The sequence below is a fragment of the Micromys minutus genome (genome assembly GCF_963924665.1).
Source record: "Micromys minutus genome assembly, chromosome: 8".
Lineage (NCBI taxonomy): Eukaryota > Metazoa > Chordata > Mammalia > Rodentia > Muridae > Micromys > Micromys minutus.
Genome location: NC_137977.1, coordinates 23,491,328 through 23,514,136, shown reverse-complemented (window position 1 = coordinate 23,514,136; position 22,809 = coordinate 23,491,328). Strand labels below are relative to the sequence as shown.

Here is a 22,809-nt window from a genome sequence, read left to right as displayed (position 1 = left end):
AATGCAGACTTCTGAGTCTCACCCTCGATTTATTGAATCAGAAGGGCTGACAATGTGCGTGTTAGCTAGTGCTGCAGTGAATTAGAAGCTGTGCTCCAGTTTGAGAGCCACAGTTTCAGCTGGATGACCCAGCCTACAAAGCAAAGCCCTATTGGGACCAGAAAGAGTAGTCTTTCATTAAGGCCCCGGATTTCATCACCTACTCTGCTGCTGTGGGGCTGAGGGATGAGCTGGAAGGAGTGCTGGGTGGGAAACGGTGCTGGGATTAAGGGCAGGGGCCCCACCCTGCCCAGAGTGCATGTAGCCATCTCTCTCTAGGCTGCTTGAGGAACCCATCAGTCACAGCCCAGCCTTAATACAGCCCATGCGCAGTGAGCATTGCCTCTAGCCACATACCAAAACATCGTGAAACCCTATTACATCTGCTCCCCCAACCCCCCAAGTCTAGAAAATAAGAAGCTAGTGTGCTCCATGCTAAGAAGCCCCAGGAAGGGCAGAAAAGTGGTTCAGGGCGTCTGACTGGAACAGAGACTGGTGATGGACAGGTGGATTAGAGAAGGAGGAGGCATCCGAGATTTTGAGGGATCGAAAAGAGATGCCAGGTACTAAGATGTTTCTATTCTAGGTCCTGCTAGAAGTTCCTGACATACCCCACCTCTGCTCTTAGAGGTGAATGGGATGGTCCCTGTCTCTCAGACAAGGAAATGAAAGCTCAAAGAGGTGAAGTAACAACTGGTTACACAAGACACTGGCCAGAGCCAGCATGCACACCGAGGCCTCTTTGGCCCCGGCTGTGTGGTGGATCCTGCCATTCTGTTTCCTGTGTGGAGGGTGGCGTACAGAAGCAGGACAGACTGCACAGTAGTGACTTGTTTTGCCTGGAGTGTGTGATTCCTGGAAGGAAGGGTTAAGGGAAAGGAGATAGGGGGCATTTAGGAGCAATATGGACTAACCAGAAAGCATCCTGACGGGCCCAGCTGCCATCAGAGGAAGGCTGAAGCCTCATTTCTGAGGTTTCTGAGGAAGTCAGTAAGGTGGGTAGAGGTAAGCTACCAGGAGTCCTTCTACCACAGTGTCCTGGGGTAGGGAGCCCTGCTGGTGTCATGTTCTGAGACCACGTGGCCTATTTCAGGCCCTGTAGACAATGAGGGAGGGTAACAAAAGCAAGAGGGTTGGTACACGTTGAATGAACTCAAATGTTGGGGAAAGACAAGAGAGACACAGGTTGTCACAGATGCCAAGATTATTGAAAGGGCATCCAGTGGGGAGGGGCTGAAGATGTGGGCTCTCTCTATTTGTCATGTCTGAGCTAGTGCCTGGAGTGGTTTGCTTCCAGCCCCCTTACCCACACTAGCCTGGACCACATCACAGTTTCTCAGCCTTGCCCCATTCCCAGCACATAACAAAAACATGTATGTCTTTAGAGACATAGAAAAAACTGGTGAGCAGATGGGTGTTGCCTCCTGGTGTGAGGCCTTCTGAGACCTTTCCCTGAAGCCCAATGTCGCTCCGCACACCTCTACGCTTTCCTTTATCTTAAAAATCCTCATCATATGGCTGTTTGTTTCAACACAAAGCTACTGGTTTGCTTAGTTCAGAAAAAGGCTCTTGTAGCCTTGCTGGTAGCCCTGGGAAGTCAGCAACATGTGGGTAGTCAGATGACCCCTGAATTCCCCAAGACCCAGACAATTCTTCCTATCCTATCCAGACTGAGGAGGTAGTGGTACAGAGCCACCCCAAAGAAGACAAAGGTTTTAGGGTCCCTTCTTTTGCTCTCTGAGTTCCCCAAGGTGCAGCTGCCCTAGCCCTCACACAGTAGGCAGTCTCCATACTGGCTTCTCCTGGATCAGAGCCTAAGACTTTGTCTAAAGCCCAACCTTCCCCAGCAGGCAGGTTAAACAGGGTTTGGGCAGACAGCAATGGCCCTCCAGGGCTGTCATATCTTCTCTGTCCGGTACCTTGGCTCCCAGACACTAAAGAAGTGGGGAGACCAGAAGCTTCTGTACTTCCACAGAGCACATCTCCTTCGGTTACCCAAGAGAAAAAGAAGGGAAGGAAATAAGGGAGGGAGGGAGGGAGGGAGGAAGGAGGGAAGGAAGATTCTTAAGTGAGTCAACGGAAGGCCCAGGAGACTAGACAGCCTACCTGAGGCCTTCAGTGCATAACTAGGAGAGTGTGGCCTTGGCCTCTGTGACCACCTTGCGACTCTCTTTTCCCAGGAGGCTGAGTCAGACCTGTAGCCCTCATAACCAGCTGAAATACCCTCAGTCCCCCTCTCCCATCTCTGTGAGGCACTAGGTGTCTGAGGAAGCGTACAGGAGTCTATGGGGTCCGTGCAGCTGGTGACCTGCTCTGGAGATTTGTGCCATCTCTCCACCCACAGCAGCTCCCCTCAGACTCCTGTCTCTCCCACTCACAGGTCTGTGGCTCCACCTGAGCTAAGAAGCCCTGCAGTGTAAACTGCTTGGCTGCCAGTAAAGTCCTGGGGAGACCACTGGTAATCTTGGGGTGCTGGGCTACTGGCATGGGGGCTGGGGTGAGCGTAACACTCAGCTGTCTGAGTACTTGAGGTTGGCACTTCTGGCTAGGCAGGGGCTGTTCTAAGGCCGAATCATCTCAGCTGGCATTGTGTTCCCCGAAACCTTTCCCCAGCACCCATAGCAACCCTGGCCTTCTGCTCGGCCTTATAACTGGGGTGCTAGGCAGCAGCAGGGAAAGTGGCTTTCCTGGAGTCTTTTACCTTTTCCAGCCCCCATGGAAACCCTAAGGAGGAAGTTGAGCACTAGTGAGGGTGCAGTTGTCCTGCACTGTCTCCCTGACTGATGCTGACACAGCACAGGCCTGTTGGCTATGAGGAGCTCTTGAATAGAAATAGGAAGAGGGTAAAGTAAACCCAAGTACCAGGCTGAGCCTGCTTGTCTAGGGACACATGGCCGTTAAAAAAGGAGGTATCCAACCTTTCTGTGAGGCCAACCTGTGGGCATCAGACAGCCCTTCAGTAGGCTAAAAGGACACTCAAGTATCCATTTCACACAGCAGATCCCGGGTGCCCACTGGGATCCAGTGATGTTTTGAGTTTAAGGTTGTTTTGTTTGGTTTTTTCTTTTCTCATTTGAACTTGGAGTCTGTAATTAACCTCGACTAGGTTGCAGTCACTTTGTAGGTGGGAGAGGGGGGTGGGGAGGGGGCCAGCCCACAGCCTGTCAGCAGCAGGACAGAAAGGAGACTTTGATGCCAGGCAGGCTGGCCGCATTGTCTCCAGGTGTTAGCTGCAAAGGGGAGCGCTGAGTCTTAGTCATAAGGGGAGGGTCATTAACCCTTTTAAGAGTCCACTGTCCCTGCCCTTGGTTCTGGAAGGGGGAGGTGGGGCCAGGTCTCCCCAACTGGGTTTCCTGGCCACTGCCTGTCTGTCTCACCCTCAGATCTCTGTGCTCCACACCCACCGCCCACTGCAGAGAGGAATGAGGTCAAGCAGCTGGCAGCAGCACCTCCTGGCCTCCAGGCTGGGATGTGGGGAAGGAACGGGCTGTTGTTCTGTATTGCTGTCTTTAATGAGGTGCTCTCTGGGGATGGCCTGTCACAAAGATACAGGCCAGATGCTCTGGTTGGCACTAGGTGGTAGGAATACCTCATGGCCCAACTGATACCACATGAGATGTGTCCTGATGATTTTTGGAATATATTAGCCAGGAAAAGCTTTTGTTGTAGGCCTTGAGAGACCTTCCTCTTATCCTTAGAAGGCTTCCAAAGGCTATCTCTCCACACCCTCCGGTCTCTATCAGGGTACCCTGACCCTGCTGGTGAGAGGGACCCCTGAGCTCCTCCAACCCAAGGAGTGTGAGATTTCAGCCTAGAGAAAACAGTCTAGGGCCTGATGTGAACTGGTAGGGTTGAACATTATCCTCTTCTCCCTCTACTTCTACACACAATTCCTCTTATCCAATGTCTGTCATTTGTCCCAACTCCTGAGAACTGGGCTTTTGCAAGCCTCCTTTCTTTGAGAGGAGATGCAGTCATCCCTCAGGGTGCTGTTACTTCTCTACTTGGCCACAACGCTGACCTGATAAAGTCTACCCCATTGTTGTTAATATCAGAAGGACACTGGAGATGGCCTGACAGATTCATCCGGACAATGGATTATTAGACAGCCATTAAAATGATTTATGGATGTATTGCTTGATCTGGAAAAAATGTTTTCCAATGTGTTGACTGAAAGGGGATCTAAGTCATTTCAGAGGAGAATGTTTTGGAGGCGATAGTTGAAAATATGAACAGTGGATTTTCTCTCTGAAGATAATTGAATTGATTTTAATGTGTTTTCCTTTTTTCTTATTTGGATTGTGTAATTTTTCTACAGCAAAATATATTTCTTATGTGACAAAAGAGTGACAGAGGGGACATGCTAAACTCAGGGGGATTGGTCATTCCACACAGAGTTAAGTCATATCTGTTTGAGACCGAAGCCAGAGACCTGGCACCAAGCAGATACTCAGTAGATAATAGGGTCAGGACAGAGGGTGATAGCTAGCCCACGGAACAACAGAACCCCTCCATCCTGGGAACTTAGTCCTCTGCTTGGTTCAGCTCTGACCTCAAGACCCTCTTGGGACCCAATGTGATGGTCTCCGTGCCCAAACACTAGCATGGCATAAAACAGTTATAGGTCAGAGGGCTGGGTGCTGTGGCTGGGGGCTGGAGCTAGCTCAGTCATGTCTGAAACCCTTTGAGGACTGTCTCTAGGTGCCTGAGGTCTGCTGCATGAGCAACCTCTGAGCCTTGTTCCAAGAGAGCTCAGAGTATTGGTACTGGATCTGATGTCTGGAAGCCACAAACCAAGTAGTCTCTGCTCAGATGAAGAAAGAGCTTAAAACACAAACACCGCTATCAGTCACTCCCAGTTCTAATACCGTCCTCTGACACCTTCGGGACAAACACGGGGCTATCCTGGGGAGGTCCCCAGTCCTTGCCATCGGTTCTGGGCCCAGATGTGAGGTTGCAGAGGTCCCCCAGCACTGTTTCAGAGGCCATCTGGCATGCACTCTTCTTTCCTACAATCTGAGCTGCCGTAATAAACCTACCATGGAACTTTCCAGATGCAGAAAACAGCCTAGTGAATATGCCCAACCTCCCCTCTCAGGAGATTCTTGTGAGGAACTTCCAAAAGCTAGAAGAGAAAACTTTTGAGAGCACGGTTCAAGTGTGCTGTTGTTCTCACGATGCTCTTTAAGCCAGTGCTGCCCAGTGCAAGCATGATCTATGTCACTTAGAATTGCCTGGCTGACACATAAGTTAAAACAAGGAAAATGCAAGCCCAACCCAGGCTTCCCAATCTGACTTTATAACCCTGTCACCTGGGCCTGCCCTCTTCAGCTTCATAGGTTGTTAAGGCCTGTGAAGTTACAAGCTTGCTGTCACTAGCTCATGCTTCCTGTTGGTCGTTGACAGAAGTCGAGCCCCCCTCCCCCCAGTTCAGACTGCCCAGCTTATTCCCCAGTGAATGAGCAGTGGTCAGGCATGGAGCGGCTTGAATCATTCAGTGGAAGTGAATTGATTGGTTGAGTGAGTGAGTAAATGAATGAATGAATAAATGAATGAATAAATGAATGAATGTGGAGTGAGTGAACTAGGGAGGGTTTTTCAAGAAGTGGTTAGTAAGGCATGTGAGTTCCCACAGGATGGAGGGGAACCCTTGGGATCTAAGATAATAGCCAATGTTTTAACAAAGGCATGGCTTTGGAGCTCAGTTCCTTGGACCCTCGTCCTGACAGCTGAGTGCTTCTGTCTGGCATACTCCAAGCCCATCGCCCACACATGAAGCCATGGCCCCTGACTCACTGAACCTCCTTTGGCTGGGACTCAAGTCAAGAAACGAGGTGGCAGAGTCATCATGGCTTCCTGCCACCATGTCACTCCCACTCCCTGGCTGGAGTCAGGCTGGAAGCAAAGTGGCCTAGAGTGCCAGGGGACAAGACTTCGCTGGTGTCAGAACTACAGGGAAGTTGACACACTCCATTAGAGAAAGCAGGCAGCTTAGAACCCATGAAGAGCTGTGTCCCAGTCACAAGATGGCAAAGCACTTAGACCAGGTGGAGGTCAGTATCAGACCAAGGTTAGATGACATCTACCAGGTATGCCTAAGAATAAAACCAGGTATGCAGATATGTTGTGGGTGTGGCCAGCATAGGGATGTACACTGGTTGACACACTCTAGCATGTGTTAAAGATACAAAGGAGCCAAGAAACCCACACAACTGCATGGCTTTCCCGGCCCTCTTTCTCAATATCTAGGCTGTGCCCAGACCCCTGCCCAGGTGGCTCCTATTAGCTTCCAGAGTTCAGAGCCACGAGGTGCAGCAGGGACTCTGGAGCATAGGAAAGAGTATGGGGCATGAAGAAAAGGATGCTGGGCAGGACACCTGTGAAGTTGCAGAGGGTTCCACTCTGATGCACAGACTTCTCTTGGTACAATTGAGGAAGGGAGAGAGGGAGAAAGGGAGGGAGGAAGGAAGAAGAGAAGAAAGAAGGAGGGAGTAAGGTATAGGCAGGCCTGCCAACCATGCATTTTAAAATTTAAGAAGCAAATAACTGAGGAAAAAACATTGTGACGGAAGGTTTATGGCCTTAATATTTTTGGAGCACTATTGCAAATCCCTAAGATGAGCACTCAGCTGAAAAACAGGCTGCAGATATGAACCAGCAATTCCGAAGGAAGGAACACAATGGGCTGATACACTTATAAGAACTGTTCAGCCTCAGCAGCCATCAAATAAATGCAAATTACAACTACAAAGAGACATTATCTGTTGCCTAGCTAATTGATAAGATTAAAAGCATGATAATGCCACAGGTTGGTGAGGGTGTGGAAAGAAAACAGGCCCTACCATTCAGAGGAGGAGTGTGGATTGGCTTAGCTTTTCCAGGGGAGTCAATTTGGCACAATTAAATGACCTTCATGGGAGTCACTGCTGAGGAAGATTGGGTAGCCTTTGACACGGCAATCCCACTTTTAGGAAGAAGTTGTGCACCTTGATAATGACCTTTATTAAGTGCCCACTCCATGCCCAGTACACGCATTATCTTATATGACCCTCAGAAAAAGGCATCCTGCAAAGTAGGGGCTGTGCTTTATCTCCTGTAGTTTACGGATGATAAGAACTAAAGCTGATAAGAATTAGTTCAATGACCTCAAGACACAAAGCTAACAAGTGGCCAGACCTAGACTAGAAGTCAGGCAGTCTTGAGTCCCCCGCACGTGTGCAGAAACCAAGCCACAGAGATGGCCCTTGGGGGTTGATTTGTAATGGGAGTGTGGGGAGGGCATGCTAAGTGCCTCCTGACAGCAGTAAGTTACATAAATTATGATACGCCTACACAGGAATATTATGCAAGTGTGAAAAGTGATTCTGTAGAAAAATATGTGTGTGAATGCCAGGGAAAATTTTGTATGCATAAAAGATCTCTAAAGGGATAGCAAAAAAAAAAAAAAAAAAAAAAAAAAAAAAAACTGATAAAATTAATACCCACTGGCAATTCTGAGAAGCTAGAGGGAGGTTTGTTATATAAAATATATACTCTTCTTACATTTGAATCATGTGACTACATTATATGTTAAAATGTGGATCTGTGCACATACACACATGTAAGTTATGATATAGAACTTTATTCCACAAAATGAAAGATTCCAAAAGGATGTTTGAGAGCCCATACTCAGTCTGAAGAACTGCATCCATCCATATGGTCCCCAAAGCAGCTTCATTGCAGAATCCTTTTCTTGAACAATGATCTGTCTTTATCTCTCAAGACATTTGCAAGTTAGGTTTGGAGAATGTTGGTAGTACTGAACACCAAGGTGAAGCGTTGCGTTGTGTCTTTAAATGAAAGTATCATGTTACTAGTACTGGCCCCATTTTGTTAAAGTGTGGTGTGTGTGCCCACAAATGTGTGCGTTTGGGGGGGGTCTGTCTATCAGTGTTTGCCTGTCTAATTTCCAACTATTGAAATAGTGGAAAGTTTGGTTTGCTTGTGTTTGGTCATTGTTTTGTCCTGTTCTAAACTGAACCAAATGACTTCCACAAGTGTCTGTGCTTGCGCCTAACCCAACAAAGCACTTTCAAAGAAAACTTTCTGGTAGTTTTCTTCTGGTCTCTGCAGCTAGATCCCATCCTATTCCTTCCTACTTGTGAGAAGGTCTGGGGATAAGTTAAGAAAGAAATGCTGACTCTAGCAAGCCCCTTCCCCTGCCTTCTTCCAGAGCTGCCTCTGATCCATTGTGGGGCTATGACAGTAAAAGTTAAACCCGGGATTGGTGACCTACATAAGGCCAGCAGGTTTCCAGATAGTTCCTGAACCTGCTAGGCCATCCCTTCTACTAATGGAAGGACTCAAGCCCAGGCTCTGCTTTCCTCATTGAGAGACAGGGCTTCAAAAGCAGGCACTAGCCTGCCACCCGCCCCACATGCTGCAAACTGAAACCCCAGGCTTTAACCTCAGCTCTGTGGCTGCCTGGCTGTGTGGTCTCAGCTAAGCTTTGAACCTCTGAGTCAACTCCACCCACACTGGAGCGCAACAAAGAGTGCAGGAATCAAATGAGAATGTGCATAAAAAACTGCAAGTTCCAGGAAGGGCTATCTCAAGGCAAATTATTATGTGACCCAGCAGGAAGCCAGGTATGCCCTTGCCTTCCTGGGAACCAAGTACTTTAGAGTGTGCACGAAGGTGCCAGCAAGTGGAACCAGGAGGTCGCATACAGAAGTCTAGGATGTATGGGAACAGCCTGGGGTTTCAGAAAACAGGAAAAAGTTTGAGGTTCGGTGTCCTGTCCTGGGCCTGTGCACACCAGTGTGTCTTCCCAGCATCACTCTTTGACAGCCCCACTGCTCTGGCTCACACTCCTTCAGCCCAGAGCTATCTCAGCCTGGCTTACCTCTTCACTTTCCTCCAAATCCCATCTTTTAACTCGTAACTGCCTAAGCCCTGACCCCAAGGTTAGGACTAAGGCGCCCTCTGGGCTGTACCACTCCTAATGCCATTTGCTACGCTGCAACGGCAATGCCAGGTTACAGTGTCCTTGCCAGGCTGACCTTTCTGGGAGTGATAGCTGAGTCTACCATCTTGTCTTCCTGTGTCTTCTGGGCCTAGCATCAGCCTGATGAGGGAGGGGAGACGAAGGAGAGGGAAGGCAGGAGTTAGGTCATGAGAACTGAGGTCAGGATCTGCATTTGAACCTCATGTCCATTACTGACCCTCGGGGAAGTGACTTCACTCTTCTAAGCCTCAGTTTCCCCATCTATAAATGGGCTTAAACACTGCAATGAAGTCATGGAAGTTGTTGTGAAGGTTTTACAAGTAAATGTAAAGTTCTTGGTACCGTCCCAGGGCCGGAGGAGTGTCCAGAAGTAGCAGGACCTTGTTCCCACTGCATTAGAACTTGTTCTAAGTGTGGGTTGTATTGGACTAAAGAAAAATGCCAAGAGAGGAGGCTTCAAGTCTTCTCAGCTCCAGCCTGAAGATGGAGGCTCCTCCTGCCCATGCCTGGCACTGTGCCCACCACCCTGACACTCACTTTTCTGCCTTCTACCCTGCAGCCACCCGGCCCAAGCTAAAAAAGATGAAGAGCCAGACAGGAGAGGTGGGCGAGAAGCAGTCACTGAAGTGTGAGGCAGCAGCGGGAAACCCCCAGCCCTCCTATCGATGGTTCAAGGATGGCAAGGAGCTCAACCGGAGTCGTGATATCCGAATCAAGTATGGTAATGGCAGGTGAGCTGTACCACCTTTCCCCCATCTCCACAGCTGCCAGTCCTAGAGGGGAGGACCAAGCAGTGTCCTCAACCACGGAACCAGCCAGGTCCCCGTCTATGCATCCCTTCCTTGCCATACCCAATACTCCCCTGACTGCTGAGTCCCTTGTGCCAGGCCTGCCCTGAGACTGCAGACCACTGACAAGAGTGAAGCAATTCCCACAGCTGGGGATGTACCTTAGTAGATAAAGTGCTTGCTTAGCACGCACAAAGCCTTGGGTTCAAATTCAACACCACATAAAACCAGGTGTGGTGGCACATGCCTTTGATCTCAGCTCTTGGGAGGTGGAGTCAGGTAGATCAGAAGTTCAAGGTCATCCTCCGCTGCATAGCAAGTTGAGGCCAGTTTGGACTGGATTTGACCCTGTCTCACAAAAAAAATGAAGAAAGCCATTTATGGGTTTGAAGGCTGGAGGCTATTTGAATCTAGGCTGGCTTTAGCAGCAGAAATCCTGCTTGTCAAAAAAAAAAAAAAAAAAAACTAGCATTGTATCTGAGAGACCCTGAATCTGGCAGTTCGAAGTGAAAGACCCTGTCTCCAGAAAGTCTTTGGGAAGTCACACAAGACAAAGGGCTAGTCTCCTGATTTGGCAAGCTGCCATTTGTATGAGTTTAGTAAGTAGGAAGAGAACACTGACTGACTTTGGGGTCTGCCGATGATACTTCCCCATTGCGTGAAGTGTCTTCAGTCCTGAAAAAAATATCTCAGGAGCATGGCATACACATTCCCTAGAGCTTCAGGCTAGGGAAGATACCCGTCCATCCAGCAAGGGGCAGAAGGTGCCAGAATAGCCAGGATCAAAGCATCTCCTCTCTGTCTGCCATTTAACACACTTCTACCCAACTTCTCTGTGGGTTCTTGGGTCTAGGAGGATATTGTACTCTTAGGAGCTCCTCAGCCTTTCTGTCCTCATCCCCAAAGTAACTTGCAACCATCCCCTTGGAGATGCCATTGTTCTTCTAACCCTCCACAAATAAAAACAAAGGTGTTTTGTTTTGGGTTTTGTTTTTGTTTTGTTTTGTTTTGTTTTGTTTTTGAGATCATCATCCTACTCCCCAACACAAAGTGTTAGCTGAATATCCACGCTCGGGCCTTCCTACCTCACCTTGAAGGCCTGCAGCTTAAGGAGAGAATTGTCAGGACCTGAACTCTGGTTCCACTTGCCTTCCAAGACTTGAACCAAAGAAAGTAGCCCCCACAAAAGTTATGAGGGAAGGCTTTAGATGACAGGTCTGTGGCTATAAAAAGGCTAATTCCTGAGGGTAATTGAAGAGGTGGGGAGATTTGGGATATATCCCTTGTCTATAATATTGACAAGAAATTCAGTCTAACTACCCAATCCCCTTACCCCCAACTCCTCTCCACCACCCTGCTATGTAGTCTTGGTACCAGCTTAGAAAAATAGACAGGACTCTCAGAGCTAGGATTGGAGGGGCTGTCAGCCTTCAGCTTCTCCATTATTTTCAAAGTAATGGCCCTTGTCTTTTGCACTGCTCCCAAACATGGTACCCATCTTCCCACCAGATCTTGCACCACACTGCCTCATGACCCTCCCTTATGATACTCACACACTCACACCACACAGATACATTCACACACACATGCACAACACACACACACACACACACACACACACACACACCACACACTCCACTCTGCTGAGGCACCCCCAAGTTCTGCCTTTCGTTAGCCTCTCTCCCTCTTCCTCCCAGCAAACTTCATCCTGCCCATTCCTCTTCCAGAATGGTTTCCTAGGCTTCTGTGTCCTACCTGCTTCTACTGTTGTCCTTGTTTCTCTCACCACCTCAGCCTTCTTCCTAATCCACACCTTTCCTCCTCAGTCCCCACTGCCTTCCCAAGGCAGCCAGCTCAGCATAACCTCAGCCCCTCCACCCAATGACCTCTGGGGTCCCAAGCCCAGCAGCACCAGCAGCACTTGGTACAGTGACAGCTTTAGCCTGTCCCTGTGGATTCTCCACTGGCCCTCCTGTGAGTTGGATCTCTCTCCGAGATCCCAGTGGTGCTGGGATACCCCTTAAGCTTCCCTGCTCTCTCCATCCCCAGCAGTGGGTGATGCCACCCTCCTAGCGCTTTATATCTCTGAAACCCCAGGCCTCCAGCTCTAGCTTGGTGGCAGTTTTACCCAAATTCTATGCTCTGTTACCAGCTGAGCCCCAAACCCCACTTCTGAGGCCGGACAGGAGTCTCTGACTCAGAATGTTCCCAGCCAGTCCTTCCATCCCATCCTCACTAACCCAGCTGCTCCTTGTCCTCTATCTCCTCTGCTGTGCGCACCTGGCTGCCCTCAGTTCCTGCCCCTTGCCATCTCCACAGACAGACACAACCTCCCTGCCCTAAATATTTCTCGCCTGGCCTCCCCTTCTCCCAGCTTCTTATTCTCTCCTGCCATAGCCTTGGTTACCTCCTAGGCCACAGACTCCTTTGTGAATGGATTGGTGTAGCTGAGCTGCAGGTATAGAGTAGTTGCTGTATATCAAGGAGTCTTCAAGAGGTTGAGGATACACGAGTGAACAAGACAGCCTTCATGAGGCTCTGGGCCAATTGGGAGGGGCAGAGGCCTCCATCCATTTCTCAGAGAAAAACATGTCACTCTGCACCATTTTGCTTATGATTCTTGTTCTTATCCCACTACAAGCTCCTTGCAATAGACAGGCTTTCCACCACAGACACCCCCTCCCCACTTCTTATACGACAGCCTTGGGATCCTCCCAATCCTTGCTGCCCTAAGCATCACCACCCTGCTGTTCCATCCCTACTACAGGCCCAACACCTGGTCTTCCTTTCACAGCTCTGAACTTAGGCCCAGGCTGCCCCCTGTACTGGGAAAGTTGCTCCTCTTGTCCCTGGCAAAGGCCTCCAAGGCCCAGCTTAAATGTGGTGACTTGGAAATCCACCTAAGCCCTCCAATAAGCTCTTGTCCCCTCTGATGGTACTTTAGACATTACTTTATCTCACCACTGAGAAACCTATCACTCCTCTCAGGGGACTCCCACCTCATCCTCATGCCTTCCTGCAGGCCAGGAAGCAGAGAACCATTCTCAGTGTGGAGCTGACAAAACTCCTGTAGCTGGCCCTTCTCTCTTGGGTTTGAGGTCATCCTTCAAGAGGATGAGCAGGGGACACTGTCCAAACTTCTAAACACCTTACTTCCTGCTCAAGCCTCAGATTTATGTGACACATGAGCAACCTAATCCAGAGACAAGGCCTAGTCAGGTCTTTCCCTAAGTAGTAGATCCTTGGATCTGAAGTATGCTATGACCCCTTCCCCATGTGCTGCCTTCTGAAATGTCCCTTGTCCCCAACCATCCTGTGTCCTGGGCTCCCAGCAGTAAATTGTTAGCTGTGAAGGCCTTGATAGGAAGTTTCTGATTATCTGTGACCAATGTGACTCCAATGTTGCCACCCCTTCATACTACCCAGGCCCCACTGCACACACCTCACCAGCACAGGAGCCAAAGCACAGAGCAAGGAGCTTCCCTTCTGATGAGCCTTTCTCTGTCCTTCCTCCACGAGTTCCTCATGCTCTTCCCGCCCGGGCTACATTCAGCCTTGGCATCACTGTCTGCTGGCAGAGCCCGCCTTCCCGACAGGGGCTGACTGTCTGTCTTTGTGCCCTCCAAATTGCAGTGTCACCCAAGCCTTCCTGAGCCAGGAGAGAAAACTTGTCCCCCATGCCCAGGCCACAGGCCCTCCCCTGCAGAACCGCATGTTCCCTTATTTATGAGGGGCAGGCTGGGACAGGCCCCTTAGGCAGGCAGGGGAGCCAGGCACTGAGGAAAGTGTGGGGCTGCCCAGATCCTGTCCCTGCCAGCAGAGAACCGGCTAGGGAGGGTGGGACAGCAGCCTCACAGGGGCAGACCTGGGTCAGCACACTGATGAAGCAGCAGGAGTGTGTGCATCCTGCCTGCCAGGAAGACAGAGAACCCTGAAGCCCAGGAACTCCAGACGGATCTAAGGAGTGCAGAGTCCCAGAAACATCCGGGTCTGAGAGACCCTCAGGGTTCATCCTCAGCTGTAGCTCTAGATCCCACTTCCCAGAGACCTCTGAGGCCCCAGGAAACCAAAATGGCTATATCTGCCACACCTGAGAATTGTTATCACCACTTTCTTATTCCAGAAGGGGTCCTTTGTCCCTTTTGGTCCTGGTTTCATGCACCCTAGCGGGAGACCTTCCTCCAAGTCTCATTGCTACTCGTTAGGTAATTTACCCTTTCCTGCTACAAACAACATCACTGCTGTGGGTGACCATGAGGACCTGGCTGGCTCTGGACCCCTGAAGCAGGAACTCTCTTGCCCTCAGCAGACATGCCCCTTTCCATGACTATTCAGTGTGCAAGAAAGAGAGGGAAGCTTGGGCCCAGGGAAGTGGGAATCTGTAGCATCTAATTAGGCTGCGGTGAGGAGATGCTCACTTAGGCAGAGGGGCCTCCAGGGGTCTGCTTAATGAAGGAAACTGTTGATACAGGAGAGTTGTGGGCAGGCACAAGCCCAAGGAGAAAAACGTACCCAGGAAGGGTAGACTATCTAGGCAAGCCATTCCCACCACACTGGGGAGACCATCAAACACACAGTAATGTCTGTCCGTCTATAGCAATCTTGTGGGAATGTGGGATGGAGATGTTTGGGAAGAAGCAGGGGAGAAGTTAAAAGCAGAAGCCTTCTGCTCATCTCTCCTCCCATTCCCTCCCTATCTCCCTGCCCCTGCCCCCCTACTCCAGTCAGTCCTTATCCCAGCCATGTCATGGCCCTCCTTTTTATCCTTGGGGCTCAGGCAGGACAATGGCAGCTTGGCTATACCTGCAATTCCTCCACTGTGCATATGCAAGGAATCTGGTTTTTTAAATCTGTCCCTAAAAGGAAGAGGCTGTCACAGCATATAAAGACACTATGACTTTTACTGGGTGTCCCTGGCTTTATCCAGAGCACTTTCTGGGCCCCAGAAAACATCAGATGCAGGAAGAGTAGGGAGCTGTGAACAGAGCCTTGTAGAGCCAAGATGCTTCAGAGTAGGTGTAGGGAAGCTTTGAGAAGGAAGCAGAGATTCGGTCAGGGCTTTAGAAAGAAGCTGAAGCTGGAGTCACAGCATGGAGGAGGGGCTGCTAGGACCTGACCTCAGACTACTCAAGAATGAGACCAGATGAAGTGGCAGCCCTCCCTTCTGGTGTCCTCGCTGACCTCAGTTCCTGGTTCACCTCTGCTTTGCTTTGCTGTGCCCATCAGCAACTCAAGAGCCTTCTAAGACTTAGTTTCCCCATATGCAAGAAGAAAACACTCTGATTGGCCCTGAGGCTCCATACCCTGGAGTACATGGTCTCCAGCGCACAGGAGGTACTTGGAAGGAATGAAACAAAAGTCTCTTAGAGAGGCCCTCGGTGGTCAGGCTGAGTGGTTAGTAGAGGAGAACCACAGATTTGGTACCCTGGCACAGTTGCCACTAAAGCCATCAGGCAGGTGCTCTCCCAGGTACCTGAGGTTGGGGTACAGACTGCCCCTATAATGGAGTATCCAGACGAGCTCACTTATAAACAGTGGGGATGAGTTTGGCCCACAGTTGTAGAGGCTGGGAACCTCAAGACTGAGGGTCTGAGGGCCTTTTTCATTCTGTGTGTCCTCATGACCTGCCAGCACCTTTGCAGTGGGCAAATGGGGACCAGTGACCTTGGAGAGACACATTCAAACCATAACTCCGAACAGTGACAATCTGCCACTTGTATGGACACAGAACCAGCCGAGAGTGAGAGACATGGTCACATGACTTCCTAAGGGGCCTGGCATTCTTCCCCAAGAAAAATAATACTAAGAAACCCAGCCACAGGAAAAGAGTTGTGAAGAGTCACATATTTAGAACATGTGTGCTGTGGCTACATGTGCCCCATGTTGCCCGGAAGGTTCAAATCCCCCCACCACCACCAGCTCCAGGGGTCCTTGTACCACCTGCACGCCAGAAAAGTCTAGCTTGAGGGACCTTCTTCTCACCCAGCCTACACACATTGGTGGTTCTGTAACGTGACCACTCGGTGACCGCTGATAAGCTCCGGCAGCCCTGGCTCACACCTCTCTCCCTCTCTCCTCTCCCAAACCAGAAAGAACTCACGGCTACAGTTCAACAGAGTGAAGGTGGAAGATGCTGGGGAGTACGTCTGTGAGGCTGAGAACATCCTTGGGAAGGACACTGTGAGGGGCCGGCTCCATGTCAACAGCGGTAGGTGTCCCTCAAGGAAGAGAAGGGTCCTGGGGGACTTGGCAGATCAGCTGCCCCTCGGCCCTCAGGAGACCAGCACATGATCTATCTTGCACTCAACCCCCCACTCTCGTTGCTGCATATCAAACCCAAGATCTCAGCTGAATCAGAGAAATGCAGTCAAAGCATAAATGTTTAGTTTTGTTATCTGGGCCTGGAAGAGCCGCCAGCTCTCATTTTAAATACCCTGAAAACTAAATATTTTGAAATCAAGAGGTAGGGGTTGGGGGGAAGGATATTTTTAGAAGGCAATTATAAGAGGCTGGGCTGTCAGGAGCAAGGCTGGGGGAGAGACAGGCCTGGGGTGGGTGTGAGCTGCCTGCCTGTTGCCAGCTACATTGTTAGACACCTGAGCCAGGCCTGAGGGGGGGGAGGGGAGGCTTGAGTGCCTGGGGCCCATTGGCAGCCTACATTTAGGGATTACAGACCTGCCTCACAGACCCTACTCCCCCTTTTAAGACTTCCAAAGGAGGGTCTCAGGATTGTTTGGCTTCCTGACTTGTAGGTCTGATGCGGTATCAGAACAGGGAACACCTTTCTGCTGGGCTGTCCTCTCAGGCCCTGGTTTGGGGCCTAGAAAGCCACCTTTCCTCTCTGCCTGAGCTGGGCAGCCACAGACTGAGCCTACCATATAGAGGTTGCTGTTCAAGTTCTAACCCTGGCCTAGGATCTGCCCCTGCATATGTTGCCCAAGTGCCAATCTAAAAAGGAACCTGCAGAATTTCCTAGGCCTCAAGTCAGCCCAGATCCTGTCTCCCTATGCTGATGAGAGCTACCTTATCCCCCAACCTCAGGCTTCTTGGATTCTCACACCACTCTGTCATAGAAGTGTACATCTGGATCTTTCTCACAGCTGTTTCTTCTGTCCCATCCCTATGGCTTGGGCTTTGTCCTCACTCACATGTGTCAGCACAATGACCTTTTATAGTGCCTTTTGGAAGCCAAACCCTTCCCGTGGAGCCTCAGCACAAGCACCTCTCCCACCTGACCCCACTCCACTTTACCCCAACCCCATCCATATCCTGTCAAACCACAGGCAGCCTTGACCTTTAGCCTCTGCTCATTACAGTGTCAGGGCCCAAACCCAACCCTGGGCTATCTCTTGACCCACCATGTTCTGGTGGCATCTCTTGAATGTCTTAAGCCCCACACAGTTGCTGGATTTGTTCTGTGCTTTTACCACCCAGCGCAGGAGAAGCCTCACAAAAGCAAAGAGAACAGGTCGATTCAGTCCCCTGGGATTTCTGGTCACATCTATTTACTGAGCCAGACTCTGTTTTCTAGTGTGGACCCTTTAGGAGAGGCTCAGAAAGGTTGCATATTTTTCAGTCAAACAGCTTGTTACTGATAAAGCTCTATAGTGTGGAAGTCATTAGTGAACTTGGTCGAGGCACTGCATTGACCTGTTTACTACCCTGGCCTCAAGGGACTAGCACAATGCCTGCCTCATAATAGGTAGCTACTGAATGTTATATTAAAGAAATTACAACCTACGGTCAGGAATGTAGTTCAGTGGTAGAGTTCTTGCCTAGCATGTGCAAGGCCTGAATTTTACATCTTGTTTGTTTATTTGTTTGTTTTTGAGACAGGGTCTCTTTACTTAGACCTGTCTGGAAACTCACTGTGTAGACCAGACTGGCCTTGAACTCACAGAGATCCACTTGCCTCTGCCTCCCGAGTGTTGGGATTAAAGGCATGTGCTGATATACCCAGCTTTCAATATGTTTTTTTTTTTTTTTTTTTTTTTAATTTACAAAACGGAAGGGCTATCCCAGGGCCTCTATGGCCTCCTCTATTTTCTGGCTGGTGAAGGGTGGCAGAGGTGGGTACTTGGATGATGCCACCTTCAAACTGTCCAAAAGTAGGATGTACCTGGGCTTAGCATCTGCCATCTCTGTCATAGTGAGAGGGCATCCTCTGATCCACCTTGGAGTCTGGGTTTCCCATTTTATTAGTGAAGACTTTCTGCATTAGAATTGACAATATCCAACCTAAACCAACTTGAAGGACTTCATTTATTGGCTCATGGAATTAGGAAGTCCAGAGGTCATCTAGCTCCAGATGGAACAGAGTTCAAGAACTGGGAGTGGGTTGGTTTTTTGCTTTCTCCTTCTCATATTGAGGGAGTAGAGCAGAGAAAGAAGGCACCTGTCCCAGAGAGTTCTACCTCAGCCAGCCCCATCCCTGTATTCTCCTGAGGTAGGCACAAGAATGGCTTCTTAGTCATCCTGCTGAGATCACATCCACACTTGGCCTGTTTACTGTGGTGGGTGGGGCACCATTTTTACCAAGCTTATCTGTGTGCGGGACTGTAAAGAGGCAGCACCCTGAGAAATGGCTCTGTAGGACCACCATCTCACAATGTTAGGCAAGCAGAACAGGGAAGGGTTCCCGTGTAGAACACCATAACTGTGCTCTCTTTGATGCACAGGGCCTTGAGGATCTTACTCACTAGTAAGCCCTGGCCCAACCTAAGAATGCCCCCCTCAGCCTGCAGCATGCCATATTTTGACTGGCTTGGGAAGCAGACAGTGCACCTTTGGACTGAGCATAGGGTCTCAGGTAGAGTTGGAATCTCACCTGCCCACAGGCTTCAGTGTCCCTTGTCTCTATAGCCTAGCAAGAGCTCAGAGATCTGCAGAGATCCCAGCTCAGTGTCCCACAGCTTTTCCCTCGTAAGCTGAACTATGTGTGGTCTTAACTTTCTCCTGAACTCCTGGGATTGTGAATTTGCTACTGAGACTGCTATCCGCACCTCACCAGCACACATGCAGGCATCCTCACACACACCACTCAGACCTTTTCTGCTGTCCAGTCCATGGCAGGACAGAATACTTTCTGATGTGGAGAAATGGTCACGACCATTTTCCCAGGCAGAAATGCATGGATTTCTTGTTTACCAGTGAAACACAGCAGACCTGCAGCAACCACGCCCCGAGGAGGGGGTGGAGGACAGGCAGCGAGCGGGCAGCTCTGCCTGCCCCCAGTGACTCATCTCAAGGTGGGTTGGCATGGCCCGCCCAACCCCAAGGGGACTAGGGCCACAGGGATAGGGCATCAAAGTGCATCGTCCCACTCTTGGATGGCTACCTACCTCTCCATTAGGGTGCAGCCATAGTCCTTCCCAGATCAGAGCAGGCCCTCCGGAAGTGACAGTTCCACATCTTACAGGAGCTGCTAGTGCTGACAGGGAAGAGGAATGTGCAGAGATAGGCAGAGGTTGTAACAAAACAGTCTGCATGGTGCAATCCCCTTCCACCTTACAGAAGCCAGAAACCCATCCCAAGTGAAAGGGAACTTGGGACTGTCCCAGGATATGGAGCACAGGGCAGGCAGGTTTGGCATGAGGTATTTATTACAGGAGTGTGGGAATGTGGTGGTCAGGGAATAGCTGACTGAACTCATCTATGCACGCACACAGGAGCACATACCCTCACACCAGTTGTATTCAGCAAGGCCCTGCTCTAAGATCAGAGAGGCACAACCACAGTTACCAGCATTGGACCTCAGATGACAGGAAGGTAAAGTCTGGATCTGAAAGCTTGTGACTCTCCCAACAAACAAAGTAGGGGTTGTGGGGACAAACACCTGAGGCAAATGAAAAGGAGCCATTTGCACAGCAAGGCGAACACTGGATAGCTCAAAACAGCTGGACCTTAAAGAGAGGAAGGAGTGCTCAAAAGGGGAAAGCAGCTGGAGCTGGGACAGCAGCCTCTGTCCCATTTCATCTTCCTCTAAAGGAGGTCTGGGACAGCTTGCACCCAGACACTCAGCAACTGCTCTCTGAGTTTTCCCCTTCTGGGCATGGTTTTAATTAATTTTTAGATATAATTTTCATACCATAAAATTTGCCCTTTTAAAGTATGATTCAGTGGTTTTCAGTATAGTCACCAACTTATGTAACCATCCCCACTAATTCTAGGACATTTTCATCATCACATCAGAAACTCCTTCCTCCAATGCCACAGCCACTACTCTAGCTTTCTGCCCCTGAAAATCAGCTTTGAGTAGACATTTTATAGAAACATAACTGTGTAATGAGTGACCTTCACGTACCTTAAGACCCATCCATGTTGTAGCATGTACGAGTGCATTTCTTTTATGGTAAAATGATATTCCGGTGTGTGAATGTACTGTATTTTTATTCACCCATTCAACGGGTCTGAATTGTTGACTCATTTGGATCATTTCCACAGCGGGGGCCTGATGAATAACGCTTCCGCGGACATTCATGTTCAGGTGTTTGTAAGAACACACATTTTCAGTCTTGAGGATACACCCATGAGTGGAATTTCTTGAGAGCATGGTAACTCTGAGGATTTTAATGTCTTTTTAAAAGAACTTCTTGACTAGATGCCTAAGCAGCCAGGCCACCGAACATTCCCAGCCGTGGTGCCCCAGGGTTCTGAGCCTTCACATCCTCTCCACAAACTGTTATCTTCCTGTTTCACCATTCTAGTCCTCTTAGTAGGTGTGAAGTAGTATCGCATTGTGGCTTTGAGGAGATAGCGTCTTACAGAAAAGATTTCCATGGCCAGGATAAGAACCCTAGACTATGCTCAGAGATGTAGCCGAGCACACTTTCCCCTTGTGAATCAGATATGTGTTTTCTCATTCGCTCTGACCTATTCTGTGTCAAGCATTTGTCTTGTCTAGATGGTGGAGCTCAGTGAAACACCACAGATGTGGCCATGCTCCAAGGAGCTTGGGTTCTAATGGAAGAGATAGTGGTGGCACACTTGATTCTTTAACGACCTTAGAACAAATACTAACAGACGCTTGTGTAATGAACAGAAAAAATGTGGGGGCTGAGAAGCCCAGAAAGGCTACACTGAGGCACTGATACTTCAAAGGTAATGAGTATCAGGTCACCTGACTACATCTGAAATGAGTGTAGTCAAATATGGTGAGAGAACAGGAAAGAAAATAACAAAAAGGTAATGAGACCCAGATTAGACCTGACAAGGAGCTGGGGGCTTGATTTTGACTACACTCATTTATAGGGACACCACTAAAGGGTCAGGATCACGGGAAGGGTTGACACAATTTATATATTTTAAGAGCCGCGGTGGTAGCTTTTGAGCAAAAAGGCCACAGTGACAGCAAGTATGAGTCAGGAGGACCAGGAAGTAAGGTCACTGAGGAAGACGTGACAGAGAATTGAACCAGGGAAGGAAGAGGCAGTGTCTGGAAGTGTGTACATAACATTAGAGATAGTGAAAAAATGGAAGATGCTGTCTAGAACTTTGGGGTTCACACACAGAGAGGTAAGACCAGGGAGATGTTGAGACAGGTCAGTTCGGACATACTGGATTTGGGGTAGCTGCCAACCATCCCAATAGAGAGGTCAAGAGAGCAGGCCTCTTCCACCTTTGCTTCTCCAAGTGCAAGAGAACAGTGGTAAAGTACAGATGTGTTCACAAGGAAATAAGGAAGAACCTGTGAGTGCCAGGTCAGTGTAAGGGCATGATGGCCTGACACCTTTTGTGGGGCACACGCCTCCCTGCGCTGTGGCTTCACCACCAGTACAGCTGTGCTGAAAGTAGCTTGGGAAGGCCTTACCCTGTCAGAAGAACTGGGGAGGCCTGTGGCCACTCTGCCCTGACATTGACGACTACCTCTCCCACTCTGCTCCCTTTTGCCTCTCTGGAGTGCTGGCATCAGCCCCATGCTATGGCATTGGCAATCCAGGCCCAGGCTACCACAACTAGGTGGCCTCCATCTCTCTTCTGTGGTCCCTGCCACCCCAGCATCCTCACTGCTGCCCACTGCTTAGTCAACCTAGCAGAACAACAGTGAAGCCAGGACAGCAGGAAGTCTCTGCCACCATTGCTGCAGAGGAACCATGCTGGGCCTGGCAGGTTCAGGCCAAGATTCCTTAGGCTTTGCCAAGGTCCCTGGGAAGTTCCAGGCTGTGGTCCGCATTCATCTGCTTGCATCAAGCCTTGGTGCTGACATGTTCTCTCACAAGAAACAGGGTATCTGGCAGGAATACACAACTGCAGCTCTAGACAGGCACTCCACCATTGTCTTTCTTCACTCCTCCTTCATGGTATAACCAAAGGGCAAGACAACCTCTAAGCCCAAGACTCCATGATCTGTCCAGTGTTGGACTTTATAACTTGCAGGCATGGTCACCGCACTCCTGTCTCTTCTCTGTTCCTTTCTTGGTTTCCTGGGTCTCTATGACCCCGAATTGGAGCAAACACCAGTAAAAGCTTCCTTTGCCTGACCAGCATGTGGATCCCAGCTGGGTTTGCAGTGGAGCCCTAGAGGAGACCTCAGCAGGGGTGGGGCCTGAGATGCCAACTCTGCAACAGGCATGGGGCTGAGAGGGGGGTGGGAGCTGGCCTGCTGAGTTTTATCTGTGAGCTCCTCAGACATATACAGAGGCAGTGCTGTGTGTACACTCTAGTCCTCCACGCTCCATCTGTCTCCCTACATGTCTAAACATTGAGGGTGCCAAGCGCCTGCTGCTCCATCCTCCTCCTCTCGCCTCCTCCCTACTGCCGATGGGAGTAGTGGAGGCTGCCACTCCAGAGGAGATAAAGGGAGCCAAGGTGGAGTGGGACACCGCAGTCCAAGGTCCACCGCTGGGCAGGAGTGAAAGACCCTCAGAGTAGGAATAGGGACTCCTTTTTGACAGCACATCCTGAAAAGCCAGGGTAGGACATTGCCTTACGAAAGAAGGTTTTGCATTTAAAGCCAGCTTTCTGGACACTGTCCCCTGCTAAGAGAGCAAAGCACCC

At 49.8% G+C, this 22,809-nt stretch overlaps 1 protein-coding gene across 3 annotated transcripts in view; it reads left to right on the top strand.

Moving 5' to 3' along the window:
- Positions 1-22,809, top strand: part of NRG2 (neuregulin 2) — a gene marked incomplete at both ends in the record, with an annotated part of 173,367 nt that overhangs the window by 129,052 nt on the left and 21,506 nt on the right. For all 3 annotated transcript variants that reach the window (XM_080920355.1, XM_080920354.1, XM_080920356.1), the window contains 2 exons: positions 9,585-9,756; positions 15,903-16,021. In XM_080920355.1, the coding sequence (XP_080776481.1) occupies positions 9,585-9,756; positions 15,903-16,021 (291 nt within the window). The remainder of the gene's footprint in view (positions 1-9,584; positions 9,757-15,902; positions 16,022-22,809) is intronic.